At 43.8% G+C, this 19,584-nt stretch overlaps 1 protein-coding gene across 1 annotated transcript in view; it reads left to right on the plus strand.

Annotated features, from left to right (window-relative positions):
• The window catches only part of NOX3 (NADPH oxidase 3), a 57,352-nt gene extending 37,983 nt beyond the window's left edge, over nucleotides 1-19,369 (plus strand). The window contains exons 11-14 of the mRNA XM_003797858.1: nucleotides 3,911-4,057; nucleotides 7,265-7,389; nucleotides 17,459-17,621; nucleotides 19,167-19,369. Of these exons, the coding sequence (XP_003797906.1) occupies nucleotides 3,911-4,057; nucleotides 7,265-7,389; nucleotides 17,459-17,585 (399 nt within the window). The 3' untranslated portion in view covers nucleotides 17,586-17,621; nucleotides 19,167-19,369. The remainder of the gene's footprint in view (nucleotides 1-3,910; nucleotides 4,058-7,264; nucleotides 7,390-17,458; nucleotides 17,622-19,166) is intronic.
• Nucleotides 19,370-19,584: the final 215 nt, after the last annotated feature.

Here is a 19,584-nt window from a genome sequence, read left to right on the forward strand (position 1 = left end):
TCACAGCTCACGCTTGTAATCCTAGCACTGTGGGAGCCTGAGGAGGGAGGAATTACTTGAGCGCAGGAGTTTGAGACCAGTCTGAGCAAGAGTGAAACCCCATCTTTACAAAAAACAGGAAAACTAGCTAGGCATGGTGGCAGGTGCCTCTGGTCCCAGCTACTCAGGAAACTGAGGCAGGAGGATCACTTGAGCCTCAGAGTTTGAGGTTACAATGAACTGTGATGATGCCACTGAACTCTAGCTGGGGTGACAGAGTAAGGCTCTGACTTGAAAAATAAAGCACAGGTCTATTTCCTATTGGCCACAGCCCACTTTGACCTGGTCTGCACATGTAACTGAAGAATCCTTAAAAAGAAGCCCAGGTTTTGGGGAACATGGCTGTGTGCTCAGAGAGCCCAGCATTGAGTTATATTCAGATGACACTCAGATGGCACTCAGATGGCTTTGGAAAACAAGGCTGTGTGCTCAGAGAGCCGAGCATTGAGTTATACTCGGATGACACTCAGATGGCTTTGGAAAACAAGGCTGTGTGCTCAGAGAGCCCAGCGTTGAGTGTCACTCAGATGGCTTTGGAAAACAAGGCTGTGTGCTCAGAGAGCCCAGCATTGAGTTATACTCAGATGGCACTCAGATGGCTTTGGAAAACAAGGCTGTGTGCTCAGAGAGCCCAGCATTGAGTGTCACTCAGATGAGGCTCCCAGTGAATGGACATATCTGAGTGGGGTCTGATTTGATCTTTAGTGCTGGTCACACTGTGGCAAGCAAGGCCCATGCCAGGCCACAGCACACAGAAACCCCCACCCCTGTGACACAGTCCCAGTGTGGTCTCCTAAGTCATCTGTGCACCTGCTATAGCCACAGGAACATGTGGGATGAGGCCTGAAAAGAAAGTACAAATAATCCCTTAATTACTAGCAAAGTTCAGAACTTGTGCTATTTTACTGAGGGTGACTGTCTTTTTCATAAAATCTTCTAAAGCACCTTTAAGTATTTTTGGCCTCTGATATCAGCCACAGTATTCTGAAAGCCATGCTTTATACAGGTAACTGATTTTTGGGTTGCTTTATTTTTGGAGACTAAGGTGAGGTGGGTGTTAGAAACCCCAGATCACAGAGTTACAGCCTATTGTTTGGGACACTTGTTCTACCATCGACCGGGTGCTTTCTACGGGACGAAATGCAGAGGTGGAACTCTCATGTCCTTTCCCAGTCAGGGTCCCCCACCATTAGAAAGATGAAAGGGAGTCAAAGTAAATACCTTTTTCTTCTGTTCAAAGCCTCTTTGCTTCCTTTTCTTCCTGAAGCACTTCTATTGAGCCTCTCCATTTTCCTCCATCGCCTCTTGCACCAAAGCGCCCGGGTCAGCTCTAAGTCAATTACGGAGGGAAAGCACACAAAGCCCTTACACGGAAGCTACGGGCACAAAAGCCTTGTCAGACCCTGAGAACGCTGACACACAGCTAGGCCACAGGAAAGTGAGGACAGGGAGGATTCTCTCTGAAAGTCTAGCGGTTCACATGGGGGGAAGCTAAGAGGCAGACAGGTTTCCAGAAAGGATGATTGGGACTAGATTTGAAATGGAACATTTTTTCTGAAAAAGCAAATGTTTGGGTTTCTCATCCACGTATGAACGTCTCTGAAGCATGTTCCTTAAAGACTGGGGAAGAGAAAATAAGTGAGTGATGTTGGTTCTCTCCCCCCTCGGTGGTCTGAGATAGCGCAAGACACGGAGAGGGGGCTGCAGGGCGGGGCGTGGCGAGCGCGGCGATAAATTCAGCCAGTACATCTTTTGTTTCCACCAGGAGTAAAGCAAGTCAAAGGAGGACTAAGATCTACAAAGAATGATTGAGATTAGGCATCACCCAAAGTGGAAAGCAAGAAGATGGTGGTATTCATCTCCAACGCAGAACACGAAACCCACCTCCCCACCGCCCTCCTTATTCCTCCCTGGCCCCACAATCCCTCCGGCCTATTCTCCACACAGCAGCCAGAGAGACCCTTCCCCATGCCTCACTCAGATCATGAGCTCACCGGCTCCGACACTCTCCAGCCTGGCAAACCCACTGCCCCAGCCTGGCCCCCACCTGGTCTCCTGCTGCCGTCCCACCCCACCCCCATCCCAGGCTTCAGCCCTGTGTGTGGCCTCCTGGCTCTTCTTAGAGGCCCCGCTCAGACCTCTGCACTTCCTCCCACCGTCTGTAGAGCTCTCTCCTGACCACTCGACTCCCTGGCCTCCTTCAGGCCTTGGCTCCAATGTCCCCTTCTCAGTGAGGCTGTCCTTGACTCTGACTTAATGCTGCAACCCTGCCCAGCCGGCCTTAGGTTTCTGCGAAGCACTTACGGCCCTCTGACATTCTATGTCCCACTTATTTACATCTTTCCTCCCCCTCTAAGATGCAACCCCTATGAACACAGAGAGTTCTTTGCCTCTCTTGTTCATTTTTATAGTTCCAGAGCCTGGAACAGTCTAGACCTAAAGTAAGCTTTCGGCACATGTTTGTTGAATCAGTGAAAGCATGGATCACCTACTTATGGGGACCCACGGGGCCTTCACTGGGGGGGACCACGGGCTCAGGTCCGCATCCCAGACCCCCTGCCTGGAGAGGTAATCTCCAGGCAGGGATGAGAGTCAGGAAGAGAGAAAAATGCCTCCCTCTCTCTTCCTGAGAAGAGAAGGTCTTTGAACTTAGGGATTGAAGGATTATTTGTCCGGAATGAATATCTTAAGTGCTCTTCTGAGCAGGAGCTGTCCAACAACTACATAAGCTTTAATGCTTTAGGAAAAAGTTCATTTTCCCCAGCTTTTTCTCTTCCAGACTGTGAATATTATAAATCATTGCATAAACCTAAACAGAATAGACAAGATATTTAGCCTTGAAATACATTCTGCGATTTTTTTCTTCATAAATTTGATTTATTGATTAAATCTCATTTATATGTCACTGATTACAATGATGGTGAGCTTGCGAGCTGGCTGGCAGGGGAGGGAGGAAGCGAGCACTGGCCAGTGGAGGAGATATTTCCAGATGGGAACATTCCAGGTGCAAAAACAGCCCCTCACAGCTATTAAGCCATAGAGATGTCTCTTTGGGGAGAAGGTACCAGAGAAAGATGTGGGCATCCAGGGGTAGGATGTGAGAAAATGCAGGAGAATGAATAGATATAGCTCCTTTGATTCCTTCTAGATGCAATCATTTGAAGCTCAAAGCACAAAAAGGAAGCTTGATTTCAGCAAACCCCAACGATTTCTTGCCACATGCCATTTGCTCAACACAGAGATTAAAAAGAAAAGTTCTTCCTGAACATAATTTCATTACCACAGTTGACGCACGGACATAGGCACCACCCACCAGCTTTCTTGGACATTGATACATCTCGCTGAGAGGAAATTTCTGTCTTGTGTGGCTTGATTCTGAAATTACCATAATCTCTACTCTCCAGAGGCCACGGCTGGGGAAGTGGATTAGTGCCCAAGCCTTTGGTGTCTCTGGAGAGAAGAGTTCAAATCCAGAGCTTAGGTCATAAGTAAAGATGAAGGAGGTTGGTCTAGCAGTTTATCCCCCTTGGGGCGCAGTGAAAGGCACAGCTAGTTATGATTATTAATCTTGTTCAGAAGAAGCACAGCCAGAAATGTGGTGAGTTGATCCACGTCCAGAGAAACTGGCACGGCCCACAGGCTCCTGACTCTCTGAATTCATTTTGGGCTTTTTCAAACACAATGTGAATTTTTTTTTTTTTTTTCAAAAGAATCACAGTGTGACTGTTCACTGGCAGAAAAAAATAAAAAGCATGTTATTTTGCAGAAGTACCCGTTTGGGCTCCAATGATTTAATGGAGATTACGTGGTCTGTGATTATCAACACATTAGGAAAAGAGACTGATCAGGCCTCTTCCTTCTCTCCGGACAGGTGTATTTCTACTGGATTTGCCGGGAAGCAAGGGCTTTTGAGTGGTTTGCCAATCTCTTACTCTCCCTGGAAACACGGATGAGCGAGCAAGGGAAAACTCACTTTCTGAGTTACCGTATATTTCTTACTGGCTGGGATGAAAATCAGGTATTGATAAGGGCCTGAGAATGACCATTACCTACCTCTTCTAATATAGAGCAAACAGAAAAGGAGCAACTTCAACAAAGACCTAGATACTTATCTGATAGCATGAATAATTACTTTTGTGTTCTTGGAAAAGAGAAATAAAACCAGGTCAGGAAGAACTGTTGACGTTGTAACAGTAAAAGCACCCACAGTTGACTTGCTGAGGAATAGGAAAGCTTGGGCGACAGAAGATGGTCCAGAGGTTGAAAACCCCAAATAAATTTGCAGTTGTCCTTTTAAGTGTGACAGGAAGTGAACATTACTGTATTGCCTTGTTAAGTTCCTAATTGGCTCCAATTCTATGCTTTGAGCTGATCAGAGGTAAGCAAAAAAGATTCCAAGGTGTTTACATTTGATAGTTTGTATTTTACAGTCTGTGAGCATTTACAGGAAATAATTATTATGCATACACAATTTGTCTAGAGATTTCTTTTGCTTAAGGTGTTCTTAGAAATTATGGACACCTGTGTTTATTTGCCTAAGATCAGGATGATCTTGTGTTTTGGTCAGCATTCTGCAATGTATTGTACTAATGAAATACTAAGCTGGAGTTGATCTAAAATAATGGTTGTAAAAATATTGACAATGGTAGTGTTTCAATGTTGATAATATTGAATAACTATTACATTTTAATCCATTTAACCCCTCCAATATGAGAATTAATCATAAAGTGATTACTAAATTATGCAACGTATATTCTAATCAGCACCTCTGTAACATCTATCATTGATAAATACTTTTTGCAGTTTTTTTTTTTTCTCTTTTTTTTTGACCAGGGCTGGGTTTGAACCCTCCACCTCCGGCATATGGGGCCGGCGCCCTCCTCCTTTGAGCCACAGGCGCCACCCATTGATAAATAATTTTAAGAAAAGTATGTTTAAGCTTAGGAGATTTTCATTAATCACTACATTTATAAATGTATGCTCTGTACGTGTGTGTTTGTGTGCAAGACACACACATAGACACACTCTCCCTGCCCCTATAATATCACTGTAATTTGACTCTGCTTCTGCAAGTGAATAAGACTTTGCTAGAAATTCGGCAGCTTAATCAATGTTTACGGTCTTAGTTGCAGTCCTCCTTAAATATTTAATCCTTTGGGATAATTTGAAATGTAGATTCCTTAGAAACTAGGCTTGAAACACCTTAATGAATTATATAGTGTTAATTATGTTTTCCAAACAAACATTTTCCTTATTCAAGTGGGATTTTTAACTGATGCTCCATCTGGTGAAGGGCAGGTGCAGCCGGGGTCTTTTGTCTTTTGCCTGTTTGCTCTACTACCTGTAAAGCCAACTGATCACAAGTGCCCAACGCCCCTGTCATCTGGGGGTTGAGACTGAGGTTTCTCATAACTGAGAACCAAACTCGACTTTGTGACAACACAACCCTACCCCCTCTGGTCTCTGCCACTTCTAAGAATGTGCTCTATGTATTTTTTGCCCTTAAATACAAGTTAAATTACAGTAGATATTTTCTTACATTTTTGCCATGCCATGTTAGAAATTCTTTAGACCCCCCCAATTTCAGGCAGGAAATCATTAATCTCAACATTCAAGGAAAAAATAATTGATGCTTTCTGCCAGTAAAGAATCAAGAGGCTGTTTTAGAAATAGCCAGTTGTTAAACTGAATTGAACAACCTCAAAGTGGCAAAATGACAAGAACAGACGGGACAGATGGAAGAGGTATTATGAAGGGCAAATCAACAGAGTTTGGAGATTAATTGAACATTGGGCTGAAAAAAATATGGAACAAATATAATTCCAACTGTTTGAACATCAGTGATTGGCGGTACCACAAACGTTAAGCAGGGAAGGTTCTTTTTTGTGTGAAATCATGCCCAAACTTCTTAGGAAGCACGTTAAGCCTCTTCCCAGCCTCACTCCCACCCACCAGTCATTTTCCTCCTCCAGCCCGGAGCTGCCCACAGTACACAAAGCCCATCTCATCCTGCAATCTCTTCCACCCAAGTCTTTGTCTCTGCTCATCCTATTCCCCCCCTACATGTCACCCGACACCCCCGGCCATTTTTCCCCACCCTCTCTTTGCTTAGAGTCCTATTCCCAGAGTCTTTTCTGTTAGTGGCCCTGCCACTAAGGTCAGACTTGCCTGATGGCAACCTCCTTTGGCCCAGGTTTCTGAGATGCAGTCTGCCTTTATCTCTGGCCTGTTAGGGAACATCCATTATTTCAGGCTGAACCTCCCTAGCCTCGGCCACTTTCTTATACAGGTGAGAAGGTCAGCTGGGAAGCCAGGTTTGCAGTGGGGAAGCTGGCACGTGAGCTGGGTGTGTCCAGGAGGTTGTTACCCGAGCTGGTTAGGGTCAATTAGATTCAGAGGGTGAGAGCAAATTGAGCGCCAATAGGTAAAACAGGTGCGCTCCAGAGCGGTTGCTGGGTCTAAGGGGCTAGCTCAGGGAACACAGCTCCCCGGAGGTAAGAAGCAGGTAGCCACCAGAACGCAGTAGGGGCTAAAACAGATGACAGCAACTTAAAAATCACGGGGATTGACGTGCCCTGGTCTATTTATAGACCACTAATGCCGTGATGCCTGGGTGGATTTGCTTAATTTGAAGGCAGGTGGGTGGGCACAGCGCTCCAGCCACACCCCTCCTTACCTTCTGGCCACCATGTCCAGACTCAGTACCCTCACCGCACAGGCAACAGACAGCATTGCTCAGACCCTTTCAACCCACAGGCAGATCTGATTGTAAGTAAGATGCAATTTCTCCCCGGATATTTACTCTCCCAATGCCCTTCCCCAGTGCCCAGGATATAATATTGAGTGAAGGCAGATGGCAACACAGATTAATTTTTGAGAAGTTTGGCAGGGCAAAAAAAAGGAAGCCATTTAGTACTTGCATTTTCTTAGCCACATTTACCTTAATACTCTTGTTCTTAAAATATTCTTTAGGTTTATGTTATTACATATTTACTGAGTAAACCGAGGAGGCACTTCGTTCTAGCAAGACCCCATGCAAAGGAGAGGTGACTCCTGCCCCAAAGTGCAAAATCAGTGATATCTAATAATAAGGATAAGCATTTCCAGCTTTTTTTTTTAAAAAAAGTTTTAAATCTACAAATGAGCATAATTATTTCATCCTTTAATTATAGAAACTTTTATTTCTTTTTCTAAATGTCACCTGATACCACAATTTGTCCTTTAGGCTATTCACATAGCTTTGCACTGGGATGAAAATACCGATGTGATCACAGGCTTAAAGCAGAAAACTTTCTACGGGAGACCTCACTGGGACGATGAGTTCAAGCGGATGGCCTACTCTCACCCCGGGTAAGACAAGCTCTCTTTCCTCCACCTGCTGGGAGCTTCCCTGGAGACAGACAGGTGAGCTCCTGCCGAAATGAAAAGTGTATCTGCAGTACAGCACACCTTGCTTAGAGACAAAAGTCTGCCTTAGAAAAGGTGGTAACAGTGTATTGCAAGAATTACAAACCTCTGCTTAACTGGTTTACAACCTCTGACAATGATGACACTGAAAGTTTTCACATTTAACCTCAATTTTAAGATGGTATTTCTTCAACTCTGTCTGCCTTGAAGAAATCTCTGTTGAGTACAGTTGATCTGTCATCACCCACCTGGAGAGTTCACTGATGTCTGACTATACAGGTGTATCTAGCCTGTCTAGCAAAAGCAGAGAGAAATTGTTATAAGACTAAGCAGGAATTTAGGGGGTGGTTAAGGACCCAGGATCTGGTTGTAAATTCTAGCTCCCCTTTACCATGGGTTAACCTTGAACTGGTGATCTATTCTGGCACCAACTCAGTCTCAACCTGCAAATAACACATCTAATAGTGCTTATCTCCCAAGATTCTGCAAAAATTAAATAAATGCATGCAAGGGACCTCACGCCGTGCTTTGTATGGAGCACTTTGTATGGAATTGTTAGCTGCTATAATCCCTGTGATATCATCATCATCATTTCAGTTATTACAATACTGGCACTATTGTCATTATATAATAAAATTCAGTATAGAGAAAGGTGGGCGCTTGCTCTGGGGCCACAGTATTGGGGTGAAGCCTGTGCTTTCTGATTCTGAGAGTTATCGACTGCATGGCCTTGGAGAAAGCAGCTTATTTAAGCTTTCGAGCTCCATTGTAAAATGTGGATGATTATCTGTTCCCAGTGCTGTTTTCATAATTTAAATACATACGGATGGAATATGGTGAAGAGCTTGGTAAAGGATATCGTATGTGTCCTAAGCCAGTCTTTGTTTTAAAGCTTCATGATCAGTGGCTTTTGAAAGTCAATATATCCTAATATGGTCTTCATTAAAGAACAGTTTCCATATTTGAGGAAAGATCTAACAGAGTAGTGGCAGTGTGCCATGGGGCAACTGGGAAAGGGCACGTGCCAAGGCCCTGAGGCAGGAGACACTATTCCTGGTCTAACAGAGGAGGCCAGCAGGTGGAACAGAGGAGGTGGCAGGGACAGCAGTAGGAGACAGCAGTTAGAGGTAATGGGAACAGGGGCGGGTCAGTGTAAAGCTTTGGATTTTTATTCCCAGAGGAGAAGCCACTCCCTGGTTTGAGCAGAAGAGTGACATGGGATTACTCTGGCCTCTGTGGGAGAATAGATTGTTAGGGGCTGGGACAGTGGAGGGCCCAGAGGAGGAAGCAGTGCTGTGGCGGGGGCCAGGGGGCAGCAGGGGAGGTAGGGAGAAGTGGCTGGACTCTGGGTATTTGTGAAGGTCGAGCTGACAGGACTTGCTAATGGACTGGACATGAGGGATGACCCAATCTGGAATGGAACTTCCACTCACTAACACCGCCATGACCATGAGAGGAGGTGCCGGGCAGGTGTGAGGCATCAGGAGTTCTGTTTTTGCTGGTTTTAGTTCCATCTATGTGGATGTGGAGAGAGGGCAGATGAGCAGAAGAGGCAAGAGCTCAAGAGAAGGATTCAGCCAGAGGTGTCAGCACAGGAACTGTGCTCGGAGACCTGAGCATGGATGGGATGTCCCAGGGAGCAGACACTGATCACCCAGAGTTCCATGAACAGCTGTGCTTGGAGGGTGGGGAATGGACTCTCTATGAGTCCATCACAGGTCGAGGACACTTATGACCCATACCTACCTTACTAATCATGCCACCCAGGCCTTCTGTACTCTGCTCTTTTTTCGTCGAGTTTACTGGATTTGACCCAGTTGGAGTAAATGCAGGTCACTTGGGTATCTCCAACCCCTTCCCCACCCGTCATCTCTTCCCTCTGCCCTTGTGTTTCCCTGCCCCGTGGACTTCCCTCCAGGAAGGAGTGCTTCCCTAGGCTCCTAAACCTCCTCAGTGGCTTTGCTGCTCCATAGGATACTTCCCTGGTGAAGATGATTCACGTTCTGTTCATTGGCTGCTCCCTCTTACATTTTCTCCTGATGTTCTCCTTGTGCTGGGACCATGCCACTTTCTTCTCAACTGTCATTGGCTTTGTTAGGCCTCCCTGGGCAGCCACTTGAAGGAGCTTTAGTGAAGAGAGAGGTGCAGAAGGAATGGCCCAAGGTTCACAGCCATCCAGTCCATCCCACCCTTGCAGGGGAAATCGTTCTCACCCAGACTCCCCTGAGCCCTGCGAGACCCCCGCAGCTCTGTTTGCACCATGCCCAGCAGCCGAGAAGCATCGGCCTGGGGAGAGACAGTGTGAGGGGTGCTTCTGAGAGTCTCTGCTGGCCTTGAATCAGCCTGAGAGCAAAAGATTTCCAGTAAGAAATCCCAAGGAAATCTTCCCTGTGGACATCAGAGTGAGGGGAGGGAGGGTGGAGACCAGCTTCACACCTTACCCTCTGGCTTTATCCCTGTCGAGCTCAACTGCAGAGTCCCCATAAGAGCTGCCCACCTATGTGAGGTGGTCTTAGAGTCACTCCAGGAACTGTTCTCAGATGGCCACTTGTTCCATTTTGCCTCTTGCCTTGAGTCTTGCTGACGCTTGGCCTGGAACCCAGCCCTGGCACTTTCCCTTCTCCCCACACGTGTGCTTCTGACCCGTCCTGGCTTCCAGAGCCTTAGGATCCAGTTCCTCTGTGCTCCTACTGAACCCTCAGCACTGGCTCCCAGGCCCCCCACGTTTCTCAGCCTTGAGAGTCACCATCATCCATCCCCAGCCACCCCACTCTTGTCCAGAGCAGAGAAGGGATAATTTCATCTATGGTTTTCTTTAAAAAAAAAAAAAGATCATAGGCAGAAAGTAACAAAATATTACCAGCTCACATGTGACAGTCAGGTTGTTTTGTTGCTATTTTCTCCTTTGGGGAGACATGATAAATGTTTTATGCTTAGTTTTCAATCATCATGAGATAAATTTTCTCACTTTACGGGCTTTTGACATGGACACATATATCTTGGTTTTAAGTTCTTCTAGGTAGTCCCCACTGTTTATTATGATTGTCCCTTATTGACACCTCGTATTATATTTGTTTATTTTTGTTACATGTGAATTCCGCGGCCCAGTGGGGAAGGCCTTTCAAAACAAACCATTTAATTATCTCCCTTCGTGTGGAAAGGTGTGAGCCAGAAACATAGAGCCTCAAGAGACCAAGGGTAAAACTGGGCTTGCCCAAACTCTGCCCAGAAAATTATGTTGCACGCTGCTGAGAAGTGAGCCTGTCCAATTTTTTTGCAGAGAGTGAGGAGTGGAAAACAGTTTTAAGGCAGAAAAGCTATGTCCCGGTCACTTTTCCTGTTGCCCTTGCAATGAGTGTGTTCAGTCCTTCTCAGGAGACATAATCAAAGTTAAGTACATAAATGCACTTCATGCCCGATAGTATTTTTTATCACAGTCTCTATGCAAACTCTCTCCCCCGATGGATGACTTCCCAAAGACAAGAAGCCCCCAAAGTTAGGGCGTCATTGAATCAAACCTCCACAAGTATACTTCCCACTCAGAATTTTTAAACTATAATACTCATACTAGCCTTAGAGTCTAGGAGTTGGTTACTTTTTATATAGTGTCAACCATCAACGACACAGGTAGACAAAGTTCAATTATCGTTTTATCCCTGGAATGCCAGATCCTTAGGAGGAGACAAGCCACTAGTAAAAAGCTTAGTCCCACCCTTTCGAAAGACTTTTAAAATGACCTCCTTGAAATAATTCTGTTTCTGCTGTGTAAAAGAAGATTTATGTTTAATGAAGCTTTTAATGAAGAAATCTCGGAAAGAGAATGCCAATAAAATCTAATTTTTAAACAAGAAAATCTAATATTGAGAAGTATTTCAATATCCTGGCCTTTGTCCAGATATAAATGAAACACACAATCCAATTACTGTTCTGCACAAAGGACAAAGTAACATTAATTTTCCTCAAGATGGTTATTAAAGAGATAAACAGTATGTTTTCCCCTGATTATGTCAAGGATATGTTTGTTCCCAAGCCTGCTTGGCTACTCTTCCAAGATTGTTCTGTTCTGTCATTACCTCGCATCTTTTGGCAAAGATGAGTCCGGAGGAATTGGTGGATTGTTAGTGGCCTCAGAAAAGCTTCTTTGTTCTGGAGGGTCTTTGAAGTCGGCTCTCGACCGTTTCTATTCAGCCGCACAAAGCCAAGATTCTTAGGACTTGCTCTTTTAAAAACATTTACCTGTTCGCTCAAAGCTGGAGTTTGTTCTTGTTCTAAGAAGGAGTTAAATCAAAAGAAGAAAGTGGAGAAGGGCAAAAATATTTTTTATAGAACATGAAAAACAGCACCGAAAATAAAGCTTGAAGGGAAGCAGATCAAAGAGAGGAGCTCGAGCTCTAAAGGAGCCAGAAAATCGCAGAAATAACAGTAATAGAGAAGCAAATTGATGGGCATCAAAATGAATGCAAATAAGGAAAGAGAGAGAAAAATTAAATATACATCAAAGACAGAGAGTAGAGAAATAGGAAAGTGTACTCTGTTGTTTTATTGGTAATTAACGTTGGTAATTGTATTAGCCATGTTACACAAACAAGTACAGTTTTCAAAGACCATCAACAAATAATAGGTGGGTGTATTAAAAAACAAGTCTCTTATCGATGTGCTCAAACATGCATGCACGTGGCAATTGTATATTTCTCCCGTTAGACAAACACAGAAAAGTCCCCTAAACACAAAAACAATGGAAAGCGTTCTCCCAATTACAATACAGTAGGCTAATTAAACACAGGCATTGATAGCTATGTCTTACTAATCTCTACAAGTGTGTCTTTTACAAAAATGGAAACTATATTTCATTTGTAAACGTTCTCAATATGTTCCCAAGCTTTGGACAAATGTTCACAAAATCAGGGAATCATTTCCAAGAAGGTAGACAGAATGAAAATAAATATATCTTTGTCACATTTAGCTGCTTTTCAGATAAACACATATACTCAACCTTCTGAATTTGAGTATCAGTTGTTTTTAATTAACTGAATAAAATGATTTTCTGTAGGCCTTCAATCTTTAATCTCACAATTCAGAGGATAGTTGTCCTTTCGACTTAGCTGCTAACTTCACCATCCTTTGGAGGGAATTATGTAATTAATTACCACAAAATCTTTAAAAGATTTGGCCTTTTTTTTTCCCCGTAACTTCAGTAGAAGTGTTTCTTTTATCTTGAAGGAAAAGATAAAGAATAGAAGAGTACTACCATTTGTTAGAGCAGTTCAGCCCAACCCAACCAAGAAGAAAGGTGTCGGCTTACCATACGAGAGGGGGCTTCTAATCCATATTGCACGAGTGTATTTTAGACCACCCATTGTTTTCAGAAATGTGAAAATACCTTTATACTAAATCAAGTAAATGTGTCCATCTGGAACCACATTTGCTTGTGTGCACACCCTTCAATTCTCATTTGTACGTGCATATGTGCAAAATGCTTTAAAATGATATTTTTAAGAAATTAGCATTCTGATTATAGCACACAGGGTCCTTTAGCTAACAGGATATCCTAAACATTCATTATATGACTGAAATGTTCAGAATATTCAAAGAAATAGACTTAAATGGAAATACAACACATGATAAATTATAGCCTCATGAGAAAAACTAAGCCACCATAAACTTAGGATGGGGGTACGGTCAGCATATTTAAGTAACCCCTTCCCACCAAAGGGCAACCAGCTCTCTGGTTATAATGAAATGAAGATTCAGGGGAAATTACTGGAATTATTCCATTTGTGGTGATGGACGAAAAAGGGTGGCTTTATCATTACTCTGCAAAGTTTCCTTGATGGTATTATCTAAAATTGTATGAGTTATAGACAAATATTAGGTTATTTATATATGAAGGTGTATATATTTTAGTGTTTTGTTAGGATGGAAGTGGAGACAGGGCTGGCAAAAAATGGCTCTCCTGGGATCCGATGCGACAAGCCAACTGCTTTCATTCTTTCTCCCTATTTGACTATAAACCTCTCAAGGGCAGCACCGTTATCCCCACGCCTCAGAGCCTAGCACGATGCCAGTAGGAACAGGTGGGAGGACCAGGGGAAGGATAAGGAAACGGGGGCAAGAGTCCTAACAGCATGGCTCTGGCCATCGAAGAAAATGGAACTGGTGGCAAGTGGACAGGAAGAAGTCACAACAGTGAGCTCTGATAGGGACATCTGCAGCTCGTGACGCGCAAATGAGTAATCAGGACGCAGAGAAAAGCAATGTCGGAGGCTGCTACAAATTAACTGGGAGATGGGTTAAAAAAAAACAAAACAGCTGGCCAGCACAATTATCATCTGCACTTATGAAGAAAGAAGGTATTGTACAAAATATAATTATGTGATGAATCATTTGGAGGCATTTCTAATGAAAAACACTCACTAGAAAGGATTAACCAGGAGTTGTGTCCATTGCCTGACAGTCTGTAGCGCTCCTTCGCTTCCTCCTAAGCCTCCATAAATCCACAGGAAGCTTCTGTTTATCGATTTTATTTGCAGAATGCACTCAGGGTATAAAGTAATTTGATTTTTTTTTTAAATGGGGTTTAGGGTCTGCCCCTACAGGGTTATAACTTACCAAGCATAAAAGCCAACACATAAAAACAAACATACAATTTAAAGAGAGAAGGGCTCAGGGCAGCAGAACCTGGGAATTGAGCGCCGTGCTGGGATCACTCCCGGGCGCACCCCCACGCCCATATATCTGCTGGGCTGAAATCTCCTGGTGGGTGATATTTGGGATGGCTTTCATGCATGGCATCACTGAACTCTTTTTGAAAAATGCACCAGCCCCACAGAGAGGAGCACAATAGTTATTTAGCAAACGTGGAGAGGGAAAGGAGGATTTTCTTTACTGTTTATCAGAGCTAAAAATAACGCTGTGAAGGTTAGCCATCTTTGCAGCTTGTGTAAAATTTGTCCTTTTCTCATCAAAGTCAGCAGCCCAGGCTGATCAATGCCATTAACGTTGTCCCTGGTCCAGCTCCCCACGCATGCGGGAGCGCCGTAGCTTGCAGGCTGTAAACTGGGAAACAGCACTTTGCGTTTTTATACTTCTTTTGCAGAGAATCTTTTTTTTTTAATTCTAAACAATCGTGGGTAATTAAATTTTATAGAAGAATGTTTTTTCTTTACCAACCCCATTAGGGTTCTGTTGCACTTGTCTGTTGTCTCATAAAAGAAGACAAAAAAAAAAAAAAAAAAAAAGAAAGAAAGAAAACAACAAGCTGCCGCGTCTGTGCCTCCCCACTCGGTGTGCGTCCCCTCCGCTCTGTGACTCACAGAATGCATTGGTGACAAGGAACCTCTGCACTTGGGATCATAAACCTGGGGAGGGCAAGCAGGCAAGCAAAGGAATGCCGTGCGTGGGGTCCCTGATGCTCAGAGAGCCAGTGAAGGGCTGACCCTGCCCCTTTGCCCCTTCGCTGAAGGTAGATGATGAATAGCCTCTGTGAGACTTTTTGGTGATCGCATAACCACGACAGTTGTGCACCCGAGTACAGAAAAGTGTGGACTTGGCTGATGCAAGCGCAATAGCCACAACTTCAAAAGAGGCAGGGGAGCTGTGAGCTGCTGGGACACCAGTGGTACACCTGGCAACCAGCAATCAGAATCCTTTGAAATGGAGTCTTAAAGGCAGCGCTTCAAAGAGCACCATCAGGGTCTGCAAACAGTTACTGTGGCTGCAGACGAAAGGGCAGTCTTAGCCTGTTGGGAATGGGCCAGTGGGCAATCTCTTTGGTGACATCTACTCTAATGGAAAAATATTACCACCCATAACAGCATCTTTGAAATAGATGCAAGGCTACCTCTGGGCCTCAGACACTAAAGCAAAGCGGTGACTCCTCACCGGCAAGGGTCTTACCTGGCCCCATCTATCATTCAAAATGTTTTCAGTCCGGAGCTCAAAAATCACAGTGCTGATCCCAGAAAGTCTCCAACCACCTCAGGGTTAGCACCTCACACCTCAGCTTCTATTCAGCTTTGTGGGGCAGGCAGACAGCAGCATGCATGATGCGGGGCAGTAGTGTAAGCTAAGGGGGCCTGAGGGCTCACGGGTGCCAGGCACAGTGCCAAAAGCTGCATTCGCAATGTCTGATCTAATCCTCCCAGAGACGCTAGGTGGCAGGTACTGCGATTCTCCCCGCTGTACAGATGAGGATACAGGGGCTGTGAGAAGGTGATTAACGTGCCTAAAACCAGCCAACGCCGATTTGCCCCAACCAAGAGCATGGTAACCAGTGCCTTTGTCTCCATAAGCACCCTGAAATCGCGTCATCAAGTCATCAACTCAGAACCTTCAGTGGAAAATATTTTTCTGAAAAAGTGCTTCCTTGAATTTATCTGTGGCAATATCTTTGAGAGTAATACTTATATATTTTGAACATATTACCATTTATAAATTAAGGAGTGAAGTTCCCTTGAAGTCAGAGTTTGGAATGGGATCAAACCATTGATTTCTACTATGGATGCCACGGATCTGGGACCCACAATTAAAACGTAGCCATGACACTGGGCAGAGGATAGGTTAACTTGTGTTAACAGACACAGGTATGTTGGGAAGAACTAGGCTATATACACGTACAAAAAAACTAGGCTATATACACGTCCCAGCAAAAGCCAGGTCTGAAGAAACAGAGGTGGAGCAGTGGGCTGGTCCAGTGGTCTGAAAATTTTCTCTAAACTAGGGCAGTGCCTGTAGCTCAGAGGAGTAGGGCACTGGTTCCGTATGACAGAGGTGGTGGGTTCAAACCCAGTCCAGGCCAAAAACTGCAAAAAAAAATTTTTTTTCTCTAACCCAGTGTTTCTCAACGCGTGGCTCATGGAACCACATGTGGGGTCCTTGCTAACCATTCATTCACTGGATTTGACCCTAGGACTCTAACAATCTGCTTAGTTGATTTCAGGCCAGGAAAGTTTGAGAACTTTCAATCCAGACTAGAGTAACTAATTCAGCTTATTCCAGAGATTAGGAAAAATGCTGTAAGGACTAGTAATATTCAAGACAAGAGAAAAAGGATAGGTTTTCTGTAAGTCTCTATAGAGACTAAGACGTCACATCTTCCAGATACAATTGGAACCCCGGCACGGCACCAACACTGTGTTCATATGTAAACAAAGTCACAAGGGATTTGAGCATCCCTGGGACATCACTCTATGCAAAAAAAAAAAAAAAAAAAAAATGTCTTCAGCACAGTTTCTGAAATGTCATGATTAGCAATGTCAGCGTTTGGGGGACTATATTTTCAGCCATGTCTTTTTCCTTTCCAGCCCTTCCTTCTGATCTTCTTTGAAAATTCAAGAAGGAGAAATTAATTCCAACAGGAGAAATTAATTGAGTTGCTATTACCTTAGGATACATTTTATTAGCTGTAAACAAGGCAGGGTTGAACAGGATCTTAGTAATAACTAACCCTTTTAAACCTTTCTGAACACATCACCTCCTCTTGCTTTCCAAGGAGCACACAAGGTGGCTGTGGTCACCTCTGTTTGACACCTGCAGAGGTTGAGGTCAGGCACCTTTCCCGAGACCTCACAGACGATAATCAGCACAGCCATTCATTCATGCATTCAACAGATGTGTGTTATTGAGTGCCTACTCTATGCAGGCACTGTGCCAAGTGCTGGGATAAAGCAGATCTGGTTCCTGCTCTCAGGGAGCGGCCAGTCTCGTCACAGATCCAAGGGGCACCTGACTAACAATCTAGACGCCACCAACAGAACCCCCTCAACAGTACTGGTGGCCCCTTCCAGCCTCAATCTTCCTGGCTCCACTATGTGATTCAGGGCATAACAGGACTCTGGAAGCCCAGGAGAGAGCATGTCACTAAAAGTACAGAATGGGAATGAATGTAAAAAAAAGGATGTGGATGGAGAAAAACAAATTAATCCCACAACCGTAACCACTTCACTAATTTGGCAATTGCCTTGGCCTCTGGCTGGCCTGGCCCAGGTGACACTGTCCCCCTCTACCCCCACAGCAGCAGTATTGGCGTGTTCTTCTGCGGACCTAAACCTCTCTCAAGGACACTCCAAAGGATGTGCCGCTTATATTCTTCAGCTGACCCCAGGGGTGTTCACTTCTACTACAATGAGGAAAGCTTCTAGAGTTTGCAGGTAAAAGCCAGGCATCATCCAGGTTGGGTTGGGAAATGTTTCCCATTAAGGACCCAATGGTAATCATTTCAGACTTCGTAGACCATACCGTCTCCATCACACTACCAACTCTGCCACTGTGGTGCCCCAAAGGTGCCTCACACAAGAATGTAACTGAATGGGCGTGGTTGTGCTCAAAATTTTATTTATGAAGAACCTGAAGTCAAATTTCATAGAATTTTCTTATATCATAAAATACTTTTTAGTTTTTTTTAAACATTTAAAAATTCAAAAGTCGTCTCAGCGCCCATAGCTCAGTGAGCAGGGCGCTGGCCACATACACCAAGGCTGGCGGGTCCGATCCCAGCCCTGGCCTACTAAACAACAATGACAACTGCAACAAAAATATAGCTGGGTGTTGTGGGGGGAATCTCTAGTCCCAGCTACTTGGGAGGCTGAGGCAATAGAATCGCTTGAGCCTGAGAGTTTGAGGTTGCTGTGAGCTGTGATGCCACAGCACTCTACCAGGGCAACAAAATGAGACTCTGTCTCAAAAAAAAAAAAAAAAAAAGGAAAGTCATTCTTAGCTCACAGGCCATTTGAAAAGAAGGGGTAGGCTGGATTTGCTCTGCAGGACGCAGCTTACTGACCCCAGACACGGATCATCTTTCCTGAACTTGTTCTCAGGCCTCACATTCCACCCAACCTGGACACTCACACTGGCGCTTGGCCCCAAGTCTCCTTCAGAACCCACTTCACATTTTCATTGCCCTGACAGCAGAGACACCTGCCTTCCATCCAAACCTGATCTTTCTGCCTTAAACTTAAGTTACTTTCGGCTCTTGTTGATCCACTATAGATATAAACTAGAAAATTAGCAATAGAGGTCATCTTTCACAAACATCCTCTATCTACCTGAAAATGATAAGGAAATCGTCGCTTATCTCTGCCTTTCCTAGTCTAACCAGTACTAAATTGTTGACCTTTTGACCTAGAATATATATTCAAGCCCTTCAATCATTCTTGTTGCTCTTTTCCAAATTCACCTTCATTTCTTCACGTTCTTTTAAAATGCATTGACTAAAATCAGACATACTGTCCTCCTTGAAGTATGACTAATACTGAGCAGAAGGGACTTTTTAAAATCTTACACGCCATGTAGTTACAACTAGATTCTGTTTGCCTTTCTCTCTCTCTCTTTCTTTCTTTCCTTCCACCTTCTTATTCATTCCCTCCTTCCCTCCTTTCTTCCATATTTCTTTCTTACTATCTTTTAACAATTACTTTTTATTATTACCACACATTGGTCTATGGTCATCTTTGACCCTTATGCCCCAACTCAACTTCTACCCCACAGAGTAACAGGGAATGTTTTTGTTTCTTTCAAATTCCCATTGAGTCCATTCTTTCCATATCATGCACAGTATTCCTCATATCTTGGAATTTTCTCTACTATGGTGGTTAATTTTTTTTGGAATTTTTATTTCTAGTATTTCAAGATTGTTTTGAAGTTTAGCCCCAGATACCAACACTAGTATGTAACTTAGTATTAGCTACAGATTTAATTAGTGATATCTCTAATTTTTTGTCTAGGTTTTTGATCAAGTTATTGACCCTGAAGAACTCCAGGAATTCCAGTGACTGCCTATTAACAAGAGCACCCAGTTGGGAACGGGGCAATGATAACTAACCACTGAGAACACTGCACCACACCATGCTTTTCTTAGCTTATAAATAACATGACATATGCAATAGAACAAAAACATTTACTGAAATTAAAATGCAACATGTTTTTCGAATGCTTCTTATCTTTGTGGACTGTCATTATGCCATAAAAGAGAATTAAATAGGTCTGACATGATGTGTTTTTACAAAGTGAGGTAGCCTCTTTCAAGTATTTCTATGATCATTTCTTTTACTTTATCCTCAAATATTGATGCTAATTCTACGATTCTTATGATATTAATGTTGATCCTATAAGTTAGCTGTATGTCATGATGTCTCAACAATG

The sequence above is a fragment of the Otolemur garnettii genome, unplaced genomic scaffold (assembly GCF_000181295.1).
Source record: "Otolemur garnettii isolate 467f Iridium unplaced genomic scaffold, OtoGar3 scaffold00126, whole genome shotgun sequence".
In the NCBI taxonomy this organism is placed as follows: Eukaryota; Metazoa; Chordata; class Mammalia; order Primates; family Galagidae; genus Otolemur; species Otolemur garnettii.